At 36.2% G+C, this 16170-nt stretch overlaps 3 protein-coding genes across 10 annotated transcripts; 2 read left to right on the forward strand and 1 right to left on the reverse strand.

Moving 5' to 3' along the window:
- Positions 1–37: 37 nt before the first annotated feature.
- On the reverse strand, positions 38–6772 carry LOC124412497 (protein ABHD18). 7 transcript variants are annotated; one of them, XM_046892402.1, is made up of 10 exons: positions 6698–6772; positions 3738–3861; positions 3571–3655; positions 3210–3392; positions 3027–3139; positions 2824–2962; positions 2276–2473; positions 1767–2145; positions 952–1237; positions 38–594 (listed from the first exon to the last, which is right to left on the reverse strand). In XM_046892402.1, exons 2-10 carry the CDS (start codon positions 3827–3829, stop codon positions 534–536), a joined length of 1536 nt encoding a protein of 511 aa, XP_046748358.1. In that variant the 5' UTR covers positions 3830–3861; positions 6698–6772; the 3' UTR covers positions 38–533. The 7 variants fall into 7 exon arrangements, with proteins under 7 accessions (XP_046748358.1, XP_046748357.1, XP_046748361.1 ...); XM_046892401.1 differs by lacking the exon at positions 6698–6772 and adding an exon at positions 4979–4996; XM_046892405.1 differs by lacking the exon at positions 6698–6772 and having other exon boundaries at positions 952–1195; positions 1953–2145; positions 3738–4066.
- LOC124412500 (rRNA-processing protein FYV7) lies at positions 5182–6061 on the forward strand. Its single transcript, XM_046892412.1, has 3 exons — positions 5182–5395; positions 5462–5585; positions 5671–6061. The coding sequence occupies exons 1-3, from the start codon at positions 5263–5265 to the stop codon at positions 5915–5917; spliced, it is 504 nt and encodes a 167-aa protein (XP_046748368.1). The 5' UTR covers positions 5182–5262; the 3' UTR covers positions 5918–6061.
- On the forward strand, positions 6293–13572 carry LOC124412495 (AP-2 complex subunit alpha). 2 transcript variants are annotated; one of them, XM_046892396.1, is made up of 14 exons: positions 6293–6440; positions 7470–7558; positions 9015–9226; positions 9323–9516; positions 10075–10306; positions 10433–10541; positions 10632–11275; positions 11364–11495; positions 11569–11766; positions 11846–12186; positions 12274–12542; positions 12637–12781; positions 12900–13107; positions 13167–13572. In XM_046892396.1, exons 2-14 carry the CDS (start codon positions 7495–7497, stop codon positions 13260–13262), a joined length of 2844 nt encoding a protein of 947 aa, XP_046748352.1. In that variant the 5' UTR covers positions 6293–6440; positions 7470–7494; the 3' UTR covers positions 13263–13572. The 2 variants fall into 2 exon arrangements, with proteins under 2 accessions (XP_046748352.1, XP_046748353.1); XM_046892397.1 differs by having other exon boundaries at positions 13185–13572.
- Positions 13573–16170: the final 2598 nt, after the last annotated feature.

Raw genomic sequence — 16170 nt, forward strand, 5'->3', positions numbered from 1 at the left:
GTAAATTGTATAACGATTTTATAGAAAAATATGTATATCTGTGTTTACAATTCTATAAACTGTATATAAATATTGTACATTATCTGAATACATATATTACAGAAGTAGTTATCCATGAAAAAATGACCTCATACTTTGTGTATATTATATACAAGAGGACAGCTAAAGCAAGTGCAAATGTTTTCTGTTTAAAATCACTAGTCAGACTCTCAAACTTTCAAAACGATTATAATACGTTATTATCAACGCGTTCAGACGATCCTTATTTACAGGATAAATTGTTAGACAATTGATTCGGACATATTATACCACTGCTTGGTGAATTTTATAAGCTGACAAACATTCGAAATTGAACAACAACGAGAATTTATCGCTATGATGTCAACGATTAATAAATTGTAATCGTGAGGCATGTCGAAGCTTCCAAACCTCTATATTCAAACAATTAATTAAATCTAATTAATGGGTCGTATGAGAATGAAGCGCAGAACCACTGAGTAAGCTGCGTCCCTCATTTACTCATATGCCGCTTGTCAACTCTTGTTTACTGGATATTTTTTCGTATATCTTGTGAAGGCCTCGACGATTGTTGACCTACAAATAACGATGAGAACCTAATTAATAACCATTGGACAGTAGATTTATTTATAATTATTCAAATATTAATTGATCTTTTAAACGAAATAAATCTACTTTTACCTTCTTTATTCTTCGATAGTAATTGTGTATGTTTTCATTTCATCATATGCACAGTTACGCCGTAAAGTAGCGAACTTTTTACTATTTAGTGAAAAAAAGTCAGAAAAACTAAGTGTGAATTGAAAAACAAAGTTCACAAAATCTTCCTGTAGGATCACTACAATCTCCTATGTGAAATAAATGTAGGAGAGAAAACAGATCGAAAAATGTGTATGATAGAATATAAATACTGTTCCATTTCAGACTAAGTACCTGAATAGTTTTTGGTGAAGAAGATATGCTGAAACGTGACCAGCATCAATGAACCGTATTTCGGCTCCAGGCCAGATTTGTTCAAGACCCATACAGCCTTCCCGGGGCACATAAGCATCATCTCGAGCGCATACTGCGATTATAAGTTCCGTATCAACCGGAACCTCGAAATTCTTGAGATGAGTACATTCGTCCATCACGCCACGCATGAACTGCAAGGCTTCTCGTTCCCTCCACTTGCTGTCTGAAAGTAGCGGATGTTTTGTGACGGGTAACGCGCACACTCCTGCTCCAAAAAGGTCCCCATTAACGACACATAACACTGATTCAACACTACCTTGATAGAAGCGTTTGCTGATTCTTGCTTAGCTGATTCAGCCCGAGGAAGTTGTACAGGAAATTCTCAATTCAATACAAGCTAAAACGGAGTTGTTATTCATAAATGTTCTCATCCTCGGATTGGCTCAGAGCAATTGAAAATCAACGTTTACCAGGCAGGACGGGAAATGACAGGTACTGTTACATAAATTTAGGAGGTCGCAGGGGTTTAATTAGCTTGAAATTGTTAGTTTTTCTTTGCACAAGACATGCTGAGATAACGTAAAGTATAAGACAAAAGCAACGAGAATTCATTGAAAAATAATCATGATCAATTGTCTGTTCTTGTCAAGTTTTTGTCTTCCAAGTAAAAAAGGAGTCAAGATTTATCATGATGCGTAGGCTTACCTAGGGGTTCAGTAATTGTTTCAGCAGATGTACAGAGGATGGCGGAATGGGATGCCTGACTACAAAAGCATAGAAATTACCCAACTCACCTTTCAAAATATCACTGTCAGAGAGTTTCAATTTGCTAGTAATAAGGTTAAAGGGGAACACTAATGCATCCGCTTTCTCCATATCGATTCTTGCCTGGTCGACAACAGTATCTTTAGTCTTATCTTTACTATTGTCTGTGTTATCTTTAAAATGATCATTATTATTGTCGATACTGAGGTCAGTACTGTTTTTGTTGTTTTGAACGTCGGTGAGACTGTGTGCTCCTCGTGACAGCTTATCACCTGACATCTTTTGTTCTGTTTTCGAATCGGCAGTTACGACTCGATCGGAGTCGGTTGCCTCCTTCTTCAGTTTGTCCATCCTGTTCATACTCTCTGGATAATGTTTCGCGAAGTGTTGTCCCGCCAAGAATGCGTCCTAAAATCAGTATTTCTTAAACCGTTATACATTCCACTTTATTTTGCATTCAATAACAACTACTTCAGCTTGAAAAGTTTTGTTTTGAATTTTGCATGAAAAATTATTCAGATAAAGAATTGAAGCTTACGTCCTGCGTGACGACTTTGACCATTTTTGCTAAATCATTCTGGTAGACTTCGTCTGCAAAGTACTGGGACTCAAGGAGATGCCAATTAATGGATGCGCTCATGACTCCTTCAGTGAAAACAGGCGATGCGGTAGACCATGAAAGGCAGGGAACCAGAGGGATTGGCTTTGGCCAATTTGTTGCTGCTAGAGAGGCCATCTATACATTTTTCCGTCGTCTGTTAGAAATAAATACTAGCCACCCGATGCTTTCATGCTTTAAGCATTGGCTGGGATATGACAAGGATTTTATTTCAAAAGAGTTTTATCATAATCTATCAACCATCTCGGTGGGAACTTGATTTTGCTGTGGTGCCTCCTGATTAAGTACAATATTTTTGTTTCTGATTGCTTCGTCGTCTTTTATAGATTTTACTACGCACTGAGAAGGTTGATAAACAATGTTAATTTAGTTAATAGTAATAGCAAGCGTGATACTGAGGTAATAAAAATTAATAGAATCATTCAAAAAGCATCGAAAACTTTCATAAATACATGTAAACTACTAACGTGACCACCCATTGATAGTCCGGTAAGCCCTAATGGTCCAAAGCCTTGCTGTTCGCACCAGTTTAACAGTACTATAGATTCCATTATTAAGCAACCACCCATTACAAAAATGTCTGAGACATTGTGCAAGCTCGAACGTCTATCAACAGATAACATATTTATGAATGAAAATTATCAGTACACATTTTACAGGAGGTTCTTACATCTGATCCTTGGGCTTTCTGAGACCGTAGAATGGATTTTCAAGTAGAATTGCACCGATCCCAGCTTCCTTGAGCAGAGGGCGAGCAATCAGGTTGCGACGGCGCCAGTAGAACTTAAAAGACAAATTTAAAAGTTAGAGAAAAGTTCTCGCAACTGCAGCCATGCTGTTCGGTTAAACTTACGTGATCCCCTGTTCCGGCCAAATGCAAGCAAATGGGTTTGACTTGCTGGGATTCCCACTTGCGTGGCAAAACAACCTGAAAGTGAGCAGTTCGCGTCTCTTCCGGCATGAGGCCTGGAAGATTTTGGTCAAAAGGTGACTGGAACGAACCCTCCAAAATGTGACAGTCTGACCATTCTTCATCCTGATTATTTGAGGTTATATTTTGAAAATTAACATTGGTGAATGCAGAGTGCTCCTTACCTCTTTTTCCATTTTGAAGTCAACGAAAGTTTTTTTGTCAATGAGAAAATTTGATAGTTATGAAACAGATTTTGGGTAAAGTATGATCTGAAATATTGTAAAAATACTAATTACGTTACCTTCGTTATCGTTACGGGATAATTGGTGGGTATGAGATTGCAGCAAGCTTCTCGATTTGCAACAATTTTTCGGAACTCAAATATCCTGTAAGTAAAAAAGAAAGAAATTAAAAACAGGTCGTAACAGAAAGTAAGGTGAGTAAATTTCAGGGACTTTGAATATATACCTTTTTAAATTTTCCGGTTTTCCCCAGCCCTTGGTAAAGAATTTTGTGAGCAAAAGACTCCTGTAGACCGCGTCCAAACGACTTGCCGGCATTATAGAACCGATTGTAACGTGAAAATTGATATCTATCCGGAGGAATATAATTCTCGTAAATTGAAAATACTAGATAAATTTTACCGAACCAGAAACGTTCAACATATTTTACGGTGGACGTCAAAATTCGTGCGGGTCAAACAGGTCAAACTGCACTTTGGGCTGCATGTGTTTCCTCGTCTGTGTATATATATATATATAGGGTGTTTTAACTCCACTTCGGCAGCCGAAATCCGCCTAAACTGCTGATCTCCTGCCTTTTGACACGTTTAACACCTACGCTACGGCATATAGAATGACAGAAATCTGCGCCAATCACCGCTCAAAGATGGAATGGAGCCACATCTCGGTGCTCATGACGAATGATTAGTCGTGATTAGATAATTTATTGCTTGTTATTCATTCTGGTCGAGATTAATAACGTCTAAATTCTAATTCTGCTTATCGACAAATTATGAAAAGCAGGGATATTAAATTGCGGATATTTTCGCGCCCCTGTAATTTGACGTTCTGAATGCGGGACAGACAATCGCGAACACCTCATCTATACTATCTCGTTCACTACTTACTCCTATGGCTATCGAAACGCGTGTTTACGAACGTCGCACAACTGCGAATATACATTCCGCGAATTTTTGAACGAGTACCTAATCGACGATGCTCGCGATTCACCCTCTTGATCGTTTTGTAACGCTGTTGTTGGTTAGGTATTAGCAACGCTTAATTTTGGCAGTTTACCTGAAGCTAAATTTAAATTTGGCACGTTAATTCAGATTAGTCGATGACTATTATTCGTATATGCATTACATTATAACTATCATACAACATTTCTCCGTGTAAGATAATTCAATTTAAAGAATAAAGTGGATACATGCAATTTACCCGCATTGTCCAGAGGTTGAAAATTTATTAAAAATATACTCAATATGGAGTTATTCCTGTATAATTTTATATTTTCTGATGTTTAAATGCAAGATGCAGCTGCACATGAAACATCTCACTTTATTCGTCACACACTTACTTTCTGTTTGGATCTATGTAACAGTTAAATACATACACATATTTGTTGTGTACATACTTATACTTCACCCATTGCAGCAAGTAATTTGTTCAAGTTCTATCTTATCTTGTTCTACTTTCTGAACTCACCGCACCCCGAAAATTTCCTTCGCTGAATCGATGGTTAATATGACAAATTAGCGCCTGTTGAATGGCAACTAAATCTGCACCCCGGTGTTTCAGGGTATTTCAAGTCTGTTCGATTCAAGTTTGATTTCGTGAATTCCGATAGTGCTGCACTCTATACTCTATGCTGAACTTCAACCAGAACCTCGTGCCCGATATCACATTTCACTCGTCTTATGTCTGGTGGTTTCTAACCTATTGGAACTGATTGCTATTGTCAGTCGTCAGTGATTGATTAATTGTGGATAATGAAGAACAACAAGAAAGATTTGGGTGGGAATAAAGTAACGAAAAATAAGAAGGGCGAGAATAATGAGCAAACTAAGAAACCGTTCGACAAAAAAACCTACAGGTTGAAAAAGTATAGCAACAAATACAAAGGTGACTTGAAACAATGTCTCTCATAGTGGCATATAAGCCTGGGCTAAATTTTTAATGATATTCCAGTTGACCAATGGGAGGATCGCAGAAAGAAGGCTGTTCTCAGACGGTATTACAAAGATGTGCAAAAAGATAAAAAGAACGCAGCACATATCAAGACGGAATCAAAAGACAACGAAACAGAGACTAGGTATAGTTTTGACATAATTTATTTCAATTTTTTTTTTATATTGACACTTTGTTATTTATACGTGCACTATTCCATCTTATTTCAGCAATCCGCAACCCAAAGAAAATGCCTTTCACGCGGCTAAGATTGAATATTTGAAAAAAAAGGAAGAAAAAAAGAACAGAAGAGAAGAAGCTCAACGTAAAAAAGAAGAAAAAATCGAAGCCCTGAAAAAATATAGGGAAGAAAAAACATTAAAGTACAAAAAGTTGTCGAAGAAAACGAAAAAAGGTCAACCCGTCATGAAAGATAGGCTGGAGATGTTACTGGAAAAAATTCAACAAACTAGTTGAATGAATCACGACACGTCTCCTCCTGAATCTACAAAACTCATTCATACTGTAAATACCCGCCCATTGTTGTATGATTAATAATTTTTTGTAACAATAAAATAATTGGACAATAAATTGACATCTTTGAACTACTTGTGAATAATTTTATTCCATGAAGAATCAGTCTGAAGAAATTTGTGTGTTTTTTCGTCGAAAACGTGGAAACGGATCTCTAGAAATTCAATCTCACGGATTGCGAGAACTCCCAGAAGTGTGGCTTGAATAATTAGAGAGCTTATGACACGGAATCTTGTAATATTATTTCAAATTTGGCGCTCGACGGGATGGCGCTGGAACCGATAAAATGGCGCCCGAGCCGCACAGCGAAACGCGAGGGCCGAGCAGCTAGCGTAGACTAGAGCCGTCAGCTTAGCGGTTGCAAATGGCGACAGCCACGAAATCCCTGTCACAGATTCGCGTGTAATTCTCGTCGTAAATATATCTGTGACTCCGCCACCCGCACGGTTATCCCTCGGTTATATTGGTGAGTAGAACCGTGGCAATCAATTTATATAACCGTAAGTGATCCGGTTAATTTAATAATGTTATTAGCGATTAGCGAAGGGAGGTGGGCCTGTCTATCGGGCCGAAGTTTCACCGAAATATTTTACTATTTATTCTTTAAAACTACGCCCCCTCCCGCGGAAGATATTATCCCGTGAATATTATCGCGTCGCGTCGATTTCTCGTCTCACTTATGACTTATACCGCAATAAGGCTCTTTCAGAATCGTTTAGTTACCACATAAGTCCGATCTTTGATTTCCAGGGGTGTGCAAAATGGGGGCTAATCACTCCGCTGTCAAAATCCTCGCTTGTTATCACAATTAGAGTAGATCACCGCGTACGAACAACAAATGGAATATTTTGGCCCATTAGTTTTCATTGTGCAAGCATCTGGTTCGCTATTTATATCGTTGGCACCATTGCCAATTGTTATTACAACTTTGAGTAGCCGTTGACAGATTTTTGCGCAAGGTGGTTTTTAAATTCAGCTCTACTACTGTTCTTCATTTTTTTTTTTTTTACTCTTCCTTTTGTCAGCTGATAACAATGCATAAATATTATCATTACCATTGACTTAACGCGCCTGCATGCGTGGCTGAAACACTTCTTGCGTTGTATGTAGGAATCGCATATGTATTAGTAATCTTGCCTTCGCCAAAAGCAAATCAGTGTATCTGAGTATAGATTGTTTGCAAATCCAAAGAAGTGTTGAAAGATTGATTGAATTCGCTTTAACTAATACAAGTGGTTTCTTATTTTTTTTATACTCACATTTTTCAGACATGATTAATTTGTCGGTTTTCTCTTGCCAATTATCAAAAATTACTACATATTGAGAAGATTATTGTCAGACAGTATTCTAGGCAGCAAATTATCGACTATGAACTATGAATCAACCCCAAGTTTAAATAATGCAATACTCTTATCAGTGCTATATCAGATTAGCCTTTCCTTTCCACTCTACTTCCCCAATCTACTTGATAATGACTAGTTTACCTTTATCCTAGGTCGTCTGAGCAATAGGAGGCAAAGATGCCAGCCGTGCGAGGAGATGGCATGCGTGGTCTCGCCGTGTTCATTTCAGACATCAGAAATTGTGAGTTCCATTGTTACCTATTCACTAAACTCATTCACTAAATCTTTGAAGCCTCAGATTCAAAAGAAAATTGATCACAAATATGGGCTTGCGTCAAATTCTCTTCATATCTTTGCTTAGAACTTTTTTTTTTTTTGTCTTGAATTCTCAACGACCGGACTGCATTCGCTTACCGGAATACACGCTTATCACAATTGCTATTACGTTTCTTCTGTCGATGAAATGATTAGTGTGCCATTGAGACTGATGGTGATACATGGTAGTCTTTTGTGGAATGGGGGAATGGGGGCGGTTCTGTGATACTGGCCCATATGTGATAGTCCGGTAGCTTCATCTCACAAACATGTAATACCTACTGTGATATGTATTTTATGATATACATTCAACATCTATGCCGAGAATAATCGCGTTATTAATGGCATTGAGCTATCTGAAAAAAAGAATAATTTTTAACGAAAGTATATTTATGTTTACTCCATAAATTTATAATGCCGTTTTAAGTGTACTGGCATATTTATCTTTCGACGTATGCCTAATGTTTTTTTTAACTTCATTTTCATTATATTTTATTACTTTCCTTACCTTTGTAAAATATGTATAAAAATTCTTATATAACCAGTACTAAAAATTCTCGTATCTTGATTCTGTAGGAATTGATTTCAAAATCTTTTCCCGTTTGAATTGTTTGTCAGTGCTGCTTCTTATTTTTACATAGTCAGCAGTTTTTCCTGCTACACGTAGAGTGACTTCTTTGAGGAAGTTGCTGTGATGGAAAATGAATCAATATTTGTAATATACCGTGCCAAATGGCCAGGAGCCATCTAGATGTGTCATTGACCGTACTAGAGATTTTTAAATAGGTATATAACTTGACATTAGAGTAATGTACTCTTAAGATTTAGCGTGAAAATTTCTTAACCCATTTTCGGCATAAAACATATCGCAGTATCATGCTGATCTGCAGAAACTAAAAAAAAACCTGTTATTCCTCCTGCATATGAGATTTATCAGAAATCTATTCAATCATATATTTCATATACAAAGCTGAAGGAAGTAGCCATAATTATAGCTTCTCTTGTACGAATTAGAAAAAAAAATTTATGATTACTAATATCGTTGAGAATAAAGTAACGTTATATCGTTCCATTGGTAGCTGGTCTATAATTAAGCTTTGAATACTTTTTGATAAAGTATGTTTTTACCCAAAAAAGGATAGTTATTTACTTCAGGAAGAAAGAAGGTAATTTCAGTTCTAACGAAATGTACAGCAATTGATGTTAAAAGTTATTACGAATTCAATGGGATTCATCAAAACTGTTCTGTGGTTATACCTGATTCTTTTCTCTCTTACATCACACATGAACGCATCTCTTGACCACAGGATAAGTGCCTGCTTAGGTATATTTCAATTTGAATCAATTCAGCTTTGAATACTTTATTACCATCTAATTGACAGGCAAGAGCAAGGAGGCAGAGATCAAGAGAATAAACAAGGAGCTAGCAAACATCCGTAGTAAGTTTAAAGGCGATAAAACGCTGGACGGTTATCAGAAGAAAAAATATGTTTGCAAGTTACTGTTCATATTTCTTCTTGGACATGATATTGATTTTGGTCATATGGAAGCTGTAAACCTTCTTTCGTCGAACAAATACTCAGAAAAACAAATTGTAAGTCCTAATTTTCTAATCCAGTGTTACATTAAACGTAAAAATTCATTTCATTCGTTTCTGCAAAGAAGTATTAATTCAAATTTCTCATTTCAGGGATATCTATTCATATCTGTACTAGTAAATACAAACAGCGATCTTATTAAATTAATTATTCAAAGTATCAAGAATGATCTTGCATCAAGAAATCCAATTCACGTAAATCTTGCTCTACAATGTATCGCCAACATTGGGAGCAAGGAAATGGCGGAGGCCTTTGGCAATGAAATTCCAAAACTGCTTGTGTCAGGGTAAGTTGTCGAGATGTAGTACAATTCACTGTTCTCTACACTTCTCACACTTTTACATAATCCCTAAATTGCTCAATGGATCTAGGCGACTGGATATTAGGTGACGTAAAATTCTTGTTACAATCTTGGAATCCGCTTCTGCCATAATTGACGTACTCGTATCTAATCCTAATGTCGATCAATGAATTTTTTGCTGCTACATTAGTCGATTAGTGGTAAATCGCTAATTGTTGCTCAGGGATTTATTTTGGTAGATAAATTTACTGCCTATCATCGTTATTCCAGCAGTCGCATTTCCAATGTAGATTTCAAATCAAGATACTTTTTAAAGTTGTTACGCACATGCTTTGATAAAATGTACCCAAGAACAAATATACTTTTTAATTTTGTACATCAAAGCGTTGACTTCACAAATTTCCTGTTTATTTGCAGTTGTATTAACTGACCGCTGTTATCCGAATCCCACTAACACAGTGAAGTTCATTTTGTAACTATTATGTCAAATGTAATTTTAGTAAATTGTACTGCAATTTTTGAGGGGAAATCATAAATCCACAGAGACACTATGGACGTTGTGAAACAGAGCGCAGCCCTTTGCCTCTTGAGATTATTGAGGACAGCACCAGAGGTGGTTCCAGGTGGAGAGTGGACGTCTCGCATAGTTCATCTTCTGAATGATCAACACCTGGGTGTTGTCACGGCAGCTGCATCGCTGATTGATGCGTTAGTTAAACGAAATCCAGATGAATATAAGGGCTGCGTCAGTCTTGCTGTTTCAAGATTGAGCCGGGTAAGTTTTCACGGAAAACTTGTAATGTTGTATTTACTTCGAGTTTCTTCACTAGGCACTCTGTAATCATAAATGAATGGTGACCACTCTGCCATTATGCTCTACTTACGAGTTTTTCTTCCATAGATTGTAACGTCTAGCTACACAGATTTGCAGGACTATACCTACTACTTTGTACCTGCGCCTTGGCTATCTGTTAAACTTCTTCGTTTGCTGCAAAATTATACTCCACCCGGTAAGAAACTTTGATAACGTAAAAAATATAAGTATATTAATATAAAACTTTGTTGAACCAATGTTTGATATCTATACTTATTTTTTATAGCCGAGGATCCAGGAGTACGTGGAAGACTGAATGAATGTCTTGAAACAATATTGAACAAAGCTCAGGAGGCGCCAAAATCTAAGAAAGTTCAGCATTCTAATGCAAAAAATGCGGTTCTTTTTGAGGCGATAAGTTTGATTATTCATAATGATAGTGAGCCAAACTTATTGGTTCGTGCTTGCAACCAGCTTGGTCAATTTTTATCAAATCGTGAGACCAATCTACGGTATTTAGCACTCGAATCAATGTGTCACCTTGCTACTTCCGAATTTTCTCACGAAGCTGTGAAAAAGCATCAAGAAGTTGTCATACTTTCCATGAAAATGGAAAAAGACGTTTCAGTTAGACAACAAGCAGTTGATCTACTTTACGCAATGTGCGACAAAAGCAACGCCGAAGATATTGTCCAAGAAATGCTGAATTACCTAGAAACTGCGGATTATTCGATCCGAGAAGAAATGGTATTGAAAGTAGCTATACTAGCCGAAAAATATGCAACTGATTACACGTGGTACGTCGATGTGATCCTAAATTTAATCAGGATAGCCGGTGATTATGTTTCTGAGGAGGTCTGGTACAGAGTTATTCAAATTGTTATCAATCGAGATGACGTTCAGGGATATGCTGCTAAAACTGTGTTCGAGGTAAGAATTCTATATTAGAAAATTCTCTTCATTTTAGTTGGTAAGATGCTGCTGTGATTGTACTAATAATTTTCTCAATGTGTAACAGGCTTTACAGGCTCCGGCATGTCATGAAAATATGGTCAAAGTTGGTGGCTACATATTGGGTGAATTTGGGAATCTTATTGCCGGTGATCAAAGATCGTCTCCTTTAGTACAGTTTCAACTTTTACATTCCAAAGTGAGTGTGACGCCGTATGAATATCTGTATTATTTTTACACTCATTATATTTGTCTCACCTTCTTCGTTACAGTATCATTTGTGCTCCCCGATGACACGGGCACTTCTGCTTTCAACTTACATCAAGTTTGTCAATTTATTCCCTGAAATTCGTAGTCAAATTCAAGAGGTTTTCAAGCAACACAGCAATCTACGCAGTGCTGACGCCGAATTACAGCAACGAGCTTCTGAGTACTTACAGCTGAGCATTATTGCCTCCACCGATGTCCTCGTAAGTGATAACAATATAACGCGCACTGAAGATTATTAACTATCGCATATTAATATGTGAATTGATCCATCTACGTCAGGCTACCGTTCTAGAAGAAATGCCAGCATTCCCAGAACGAGAGTCGTCAATTTTGGCTGTGCTGAAAAAAAAGAAACCAGGTCGAGTTCCAGAGAATGAAATTAGGGAAAGCAAAAGTCCGGCACCCAATTCAAACCATCATACTGAAGCTCCTTCGGCAATATCAGTCTCAACTGTCAGCAATAATAGTTCAGCAGATTTATTGGGCCTCTCGACTCCTCCGTCTTCTCAGCCGACAAGCAACACTGGTGTTCTTTTGGACGTTCTTGGTGATATATATAGTGGCACACCAAACAATGTCGGTGCTACGAATGGTGCACAAAACACCTATAACCCTAAGAAGTAATTACAGACGTTGAAAGTTTGAGTATCATTTATCAGTATACATTGTCACTTTCTTTTTTATAACACGTCTATTTATTTGTATAGATTTGTATGTAAAAACAACGGAGTGCTATTCGAAAATGATCTGATTCAAATCGGAGTTAAGTCTGAATTCAGACAAAATCTTGGACGCATTGGATTGTTTTACGGAAATAAGACGCAATTTGCGTTACAAAATTTTCACCCACAATTATCCTGGTCGGAGGAGAACGAGGCTAAACTATCTGTTCAAGTTAAACCAGTAGACATGGTCTTGGAAGCAGGGGCGCAAATTCAACAGATGATTAATGCTGAATGCATTGACGATTACAATGGTGATTTAATTGAACCGTTTTTTAACAATAAACTATAAACTTAAGATCAGTTTCAACTTACTTTGTTTTTGTTTTTTCAATTTTTTCATTCCAGATGCGCCGAGCATGATAATTTCTTTTATGTATAACAACGTGCCTCAGAAAATAACTATGAAATTACCACTTACCATCAACAAATTCTTTGAGCCCACTGAAATGAATGGAGAGTCGTTCTTTGCGAGGTGGAAGAATCTTGGCGGGTAAGCAGTATCACAATAACGACGTGAATGTCTTTAAGCAAATTAAAAAATTGTTTAAGAACTAAATGTTGAGTTTTGTCCTTCGTACTTCATATATAATAACCACGTTAATTTTCAGTGCAAATCAGCAACGTTCGCAGAAAATATTTAAGGCTCAACAACCGATGGACTTAGCACAGGTCCGTACAAAGCTGCAAGGCTTTGGAATGCAGCTGCTCGACGGAATTGATCCGAATCCCGATAACTTTGTGTGTGCGGGAATTGTGCATATGCGGGCACAACAAATTGGATGTCTTTTGCGTCTTGAACCGAACAAACAAGCTCAGGTAAATTTACAAAGCTTTGACATACCTGTATAGGAATTCATATGTGAATGATATTATAGGCATTGCCGTGTTTACAGATGTTCCGATTAACGGTGCGTTCCAGCAAAGAATCAATGTCTATAGAGGTTTGCACCCTGCTGGTGGATCAATTCTAAGCGATCATACGTCAGGCTTGTATATCTTACATATTTACACAGGCAGAGCAGCAAAAGAAGGCCACTTTGATCTTACCCATGATTCAGTGATGTTTCGTTTGGTCTAGAGGTCATTTTCTGTTGTTTGGTCAATATTAATTATTTGTACAAGATTGCATTGTTCCCAGTTGCACACTCGCCAATTTACCATGAGCCTGTCACATTCATATTGTCATAAGTGTTGTGTAAAGAAAGCTTAAAACAATCAAGGAAACAACATACCGGTTGACTTTCAATTGACAGTATTAACCCATGACCCTAAGAAAATATTATTTAAAAATGTACATGTACATTTCTTTTTTAAAGACGATATCAAAAAATATGTTTGACGAAATACTAAGCTCTATCAAAAATTTTCTATTTCGGAAAAAAATAAATGAAAAATTACCTGATCAAGTTCGTCCCACTGTTCCCGCTCAGCATCTCATTCCAAAAATACTTATCCTTTGCAAAGCGAGATTTAAATTCTGCACACCAAAAATGGGATCGATGAATGAAGTTACTTCATTCACAACATCACACGTGATGAAACTTGTGCATAATAAATGATTTACAACTAATAGTAACTCGATTTTGATTACAATTCGTATGACGTTGCTCGTTCATTTAATGATTGTGCCTTTCAGTAATATCGCTTAATCTCGAATAATTGGCGAGTGTGGCTTTGTGAGCAGTCTTGTATGATATTATTCACATCAATGCATCTTTAAGAACGCTCAAAAGATTTCTTGTAACTTGCTGCTTCGAATTGATTGCCCTTTTTTGCCAACCCGTGGTTCAGCTGATGAATGTTAATGTGTGGATCCATGGCTGGTAATCTAGGACAAATCGTAAATTGAATTTATTAAACAAATGCAGAATGATTTACTTCAGGTTTGAGAGTGGTTTCGAAATTAATTCGACGTTGTATGTGCAAGAAATATGTTCTAGACATAATAGAATATTTTTTTCTGTTCTTTGCCGAAATCATTGATTAAAATCTTATTACAAATTCTATTCATAAAGTGACAAAAATATTGTGTTGTCCAATTCAGTACGAGTTTCACGTTTGAAATTCGCCGATATTCAGCTTGAATGAAATATGACACTTACTACTGATATTCGATCAATTTTCATTGCCCAAGATATAACAATGTAAAAAGTGTTCATTAATAACTGCGTATTGGTTTTTGGCCAATAATCGAAAAAATTTTAATCAGTAATGATTAAACGTGAGGTTTCTTTTTAAATTATTGTGTTATCACCAATATTACGTTTCCCCTGGAACCGTAATATAAGTAATACTAATGGTTAGCGCATAACTGCAAGAATCAATCAGCACGAGGCAGTTTCTTTATAACATTTCAGAGGTAATAGGCATCAGCAAAATAGATTCTTACTTGTTTAATATTGTTATTAATACTACTTTTATTATTAATACTATTTTTCTCTGGAACAATATTAATGCAGATACGCTGCAGTGCATAACTGACAGTTGACATTTACTGTGTAGTAGGTGAAAAATCAGTTGAAAAACAAAAACAAAGTGTAAAATCTAATTGAATTGTAAATAAGTTTTTGGATTAACTAGCTTCCAACACAAGATCAGCCAAAGAAGAGACAAGATTGCGGTACTTTCAGCCATAAGAACTCTAATCTTATCCATAATTGCAACTCTGTTCTATATGATCTTGTTACCTTAGCTTTTTATTTCTTAGTTAGAAACTGAATATATGTTTATCAAGATGTATATTTTCTTTTCTCTTGAATGTACGGTAGTGTAAATTTTCATTCTACTTTCTTCCCTTTTTTTTGTGCTTCGGTTTTTTCTTCTGTCATGTCCATTAAATACTCGGTATGGTTGTGTGGTCAGGTATATGGTCACACCACTGAAATGTTAAAAACTCATTTAGACACATTGTCAGTAATAATTGTGTATATAATTTCCAAAGCTTTTGCTTGATGAGATGCTACGATAGAGAATTTGTTGAAACGTTCAATTTTCGCCTATTTAAAATGTGGTAAAACTGCACTCATTTCGGCACGTAAAACAACAAATTACGAATTCCCAGAACGCGAAAAAATTTTCTAATCCATCATTGGTACACGGGTCAGTCTCTGACTGGGTAGAAGATAGGGAATATTGAATCTCAGATGACCTGCGATGCGCCATTATTTAGTATTTATTTTTTCTCCTACTCGCCGTTGGTACATTTTATCAACGTAAAATGTTTTTTGATTTATTGCCGATAATAAATACGATATCACATTGTGACTGTATACTTGGGTCACAAATTCCTTAACACCGTTAATGGATTTCTAAGAAATTACGGTATCAAATAATTTTACAAGAAAGTTGAAAAGAATGCGCCATCTATTCCGTACTCGTTTGTACACGTTTATTGTACAAAAAAAAGTCTATCTGTAAACATAGCTAATTAATTTAATAGTTATGTACCTCGGTCACAGTCATATACATTGTGGTCCTATGTTATTAAAATTATTATTATTATTATTATTAGATATTATTATATTACATCAGCGTCAATCATATTAGCATGTTATTTTGTGAACACTGCAAAGTTGGTTTTTATATTCTAAGATAATAACAATTATCGTCTCTGATCTAGAATTAACTTTGCAGACGTTTTTTTTTTGTTTTTTTTTTTGTAATATTCGAATTATTTTGTATTGTGTAGATCTATGTACATGTTTGTAAGACATCATTGATTTATATATTATTAAACAATATAACATCTCGTACAATGTGTGTATTTGATTAATTTTGTTATATTTTCTTGCTTCGTATTAAAAGACATGGATTCAATGCTCACAGATATCAACTGATCCATTATAATCATATCGATCTTACTTACTCTGCTCTCATTTA

Source organism: Diprion similis, chromosome 11 (genome assembly GCF_021155765.1).
Source record: "Diprion similis isolate iyDipSimi1 chromosome 11, iyDipSimi1.1, whole genome shotgun sequence".
In the NCBI taxonomy this organism is placed as follows: domain Eukaryota; kingdom Metazoa; phylum Arthropoda; class Insecta; order Hymenoptera; family Diprionidae; genus Diprion; species Diprion similis.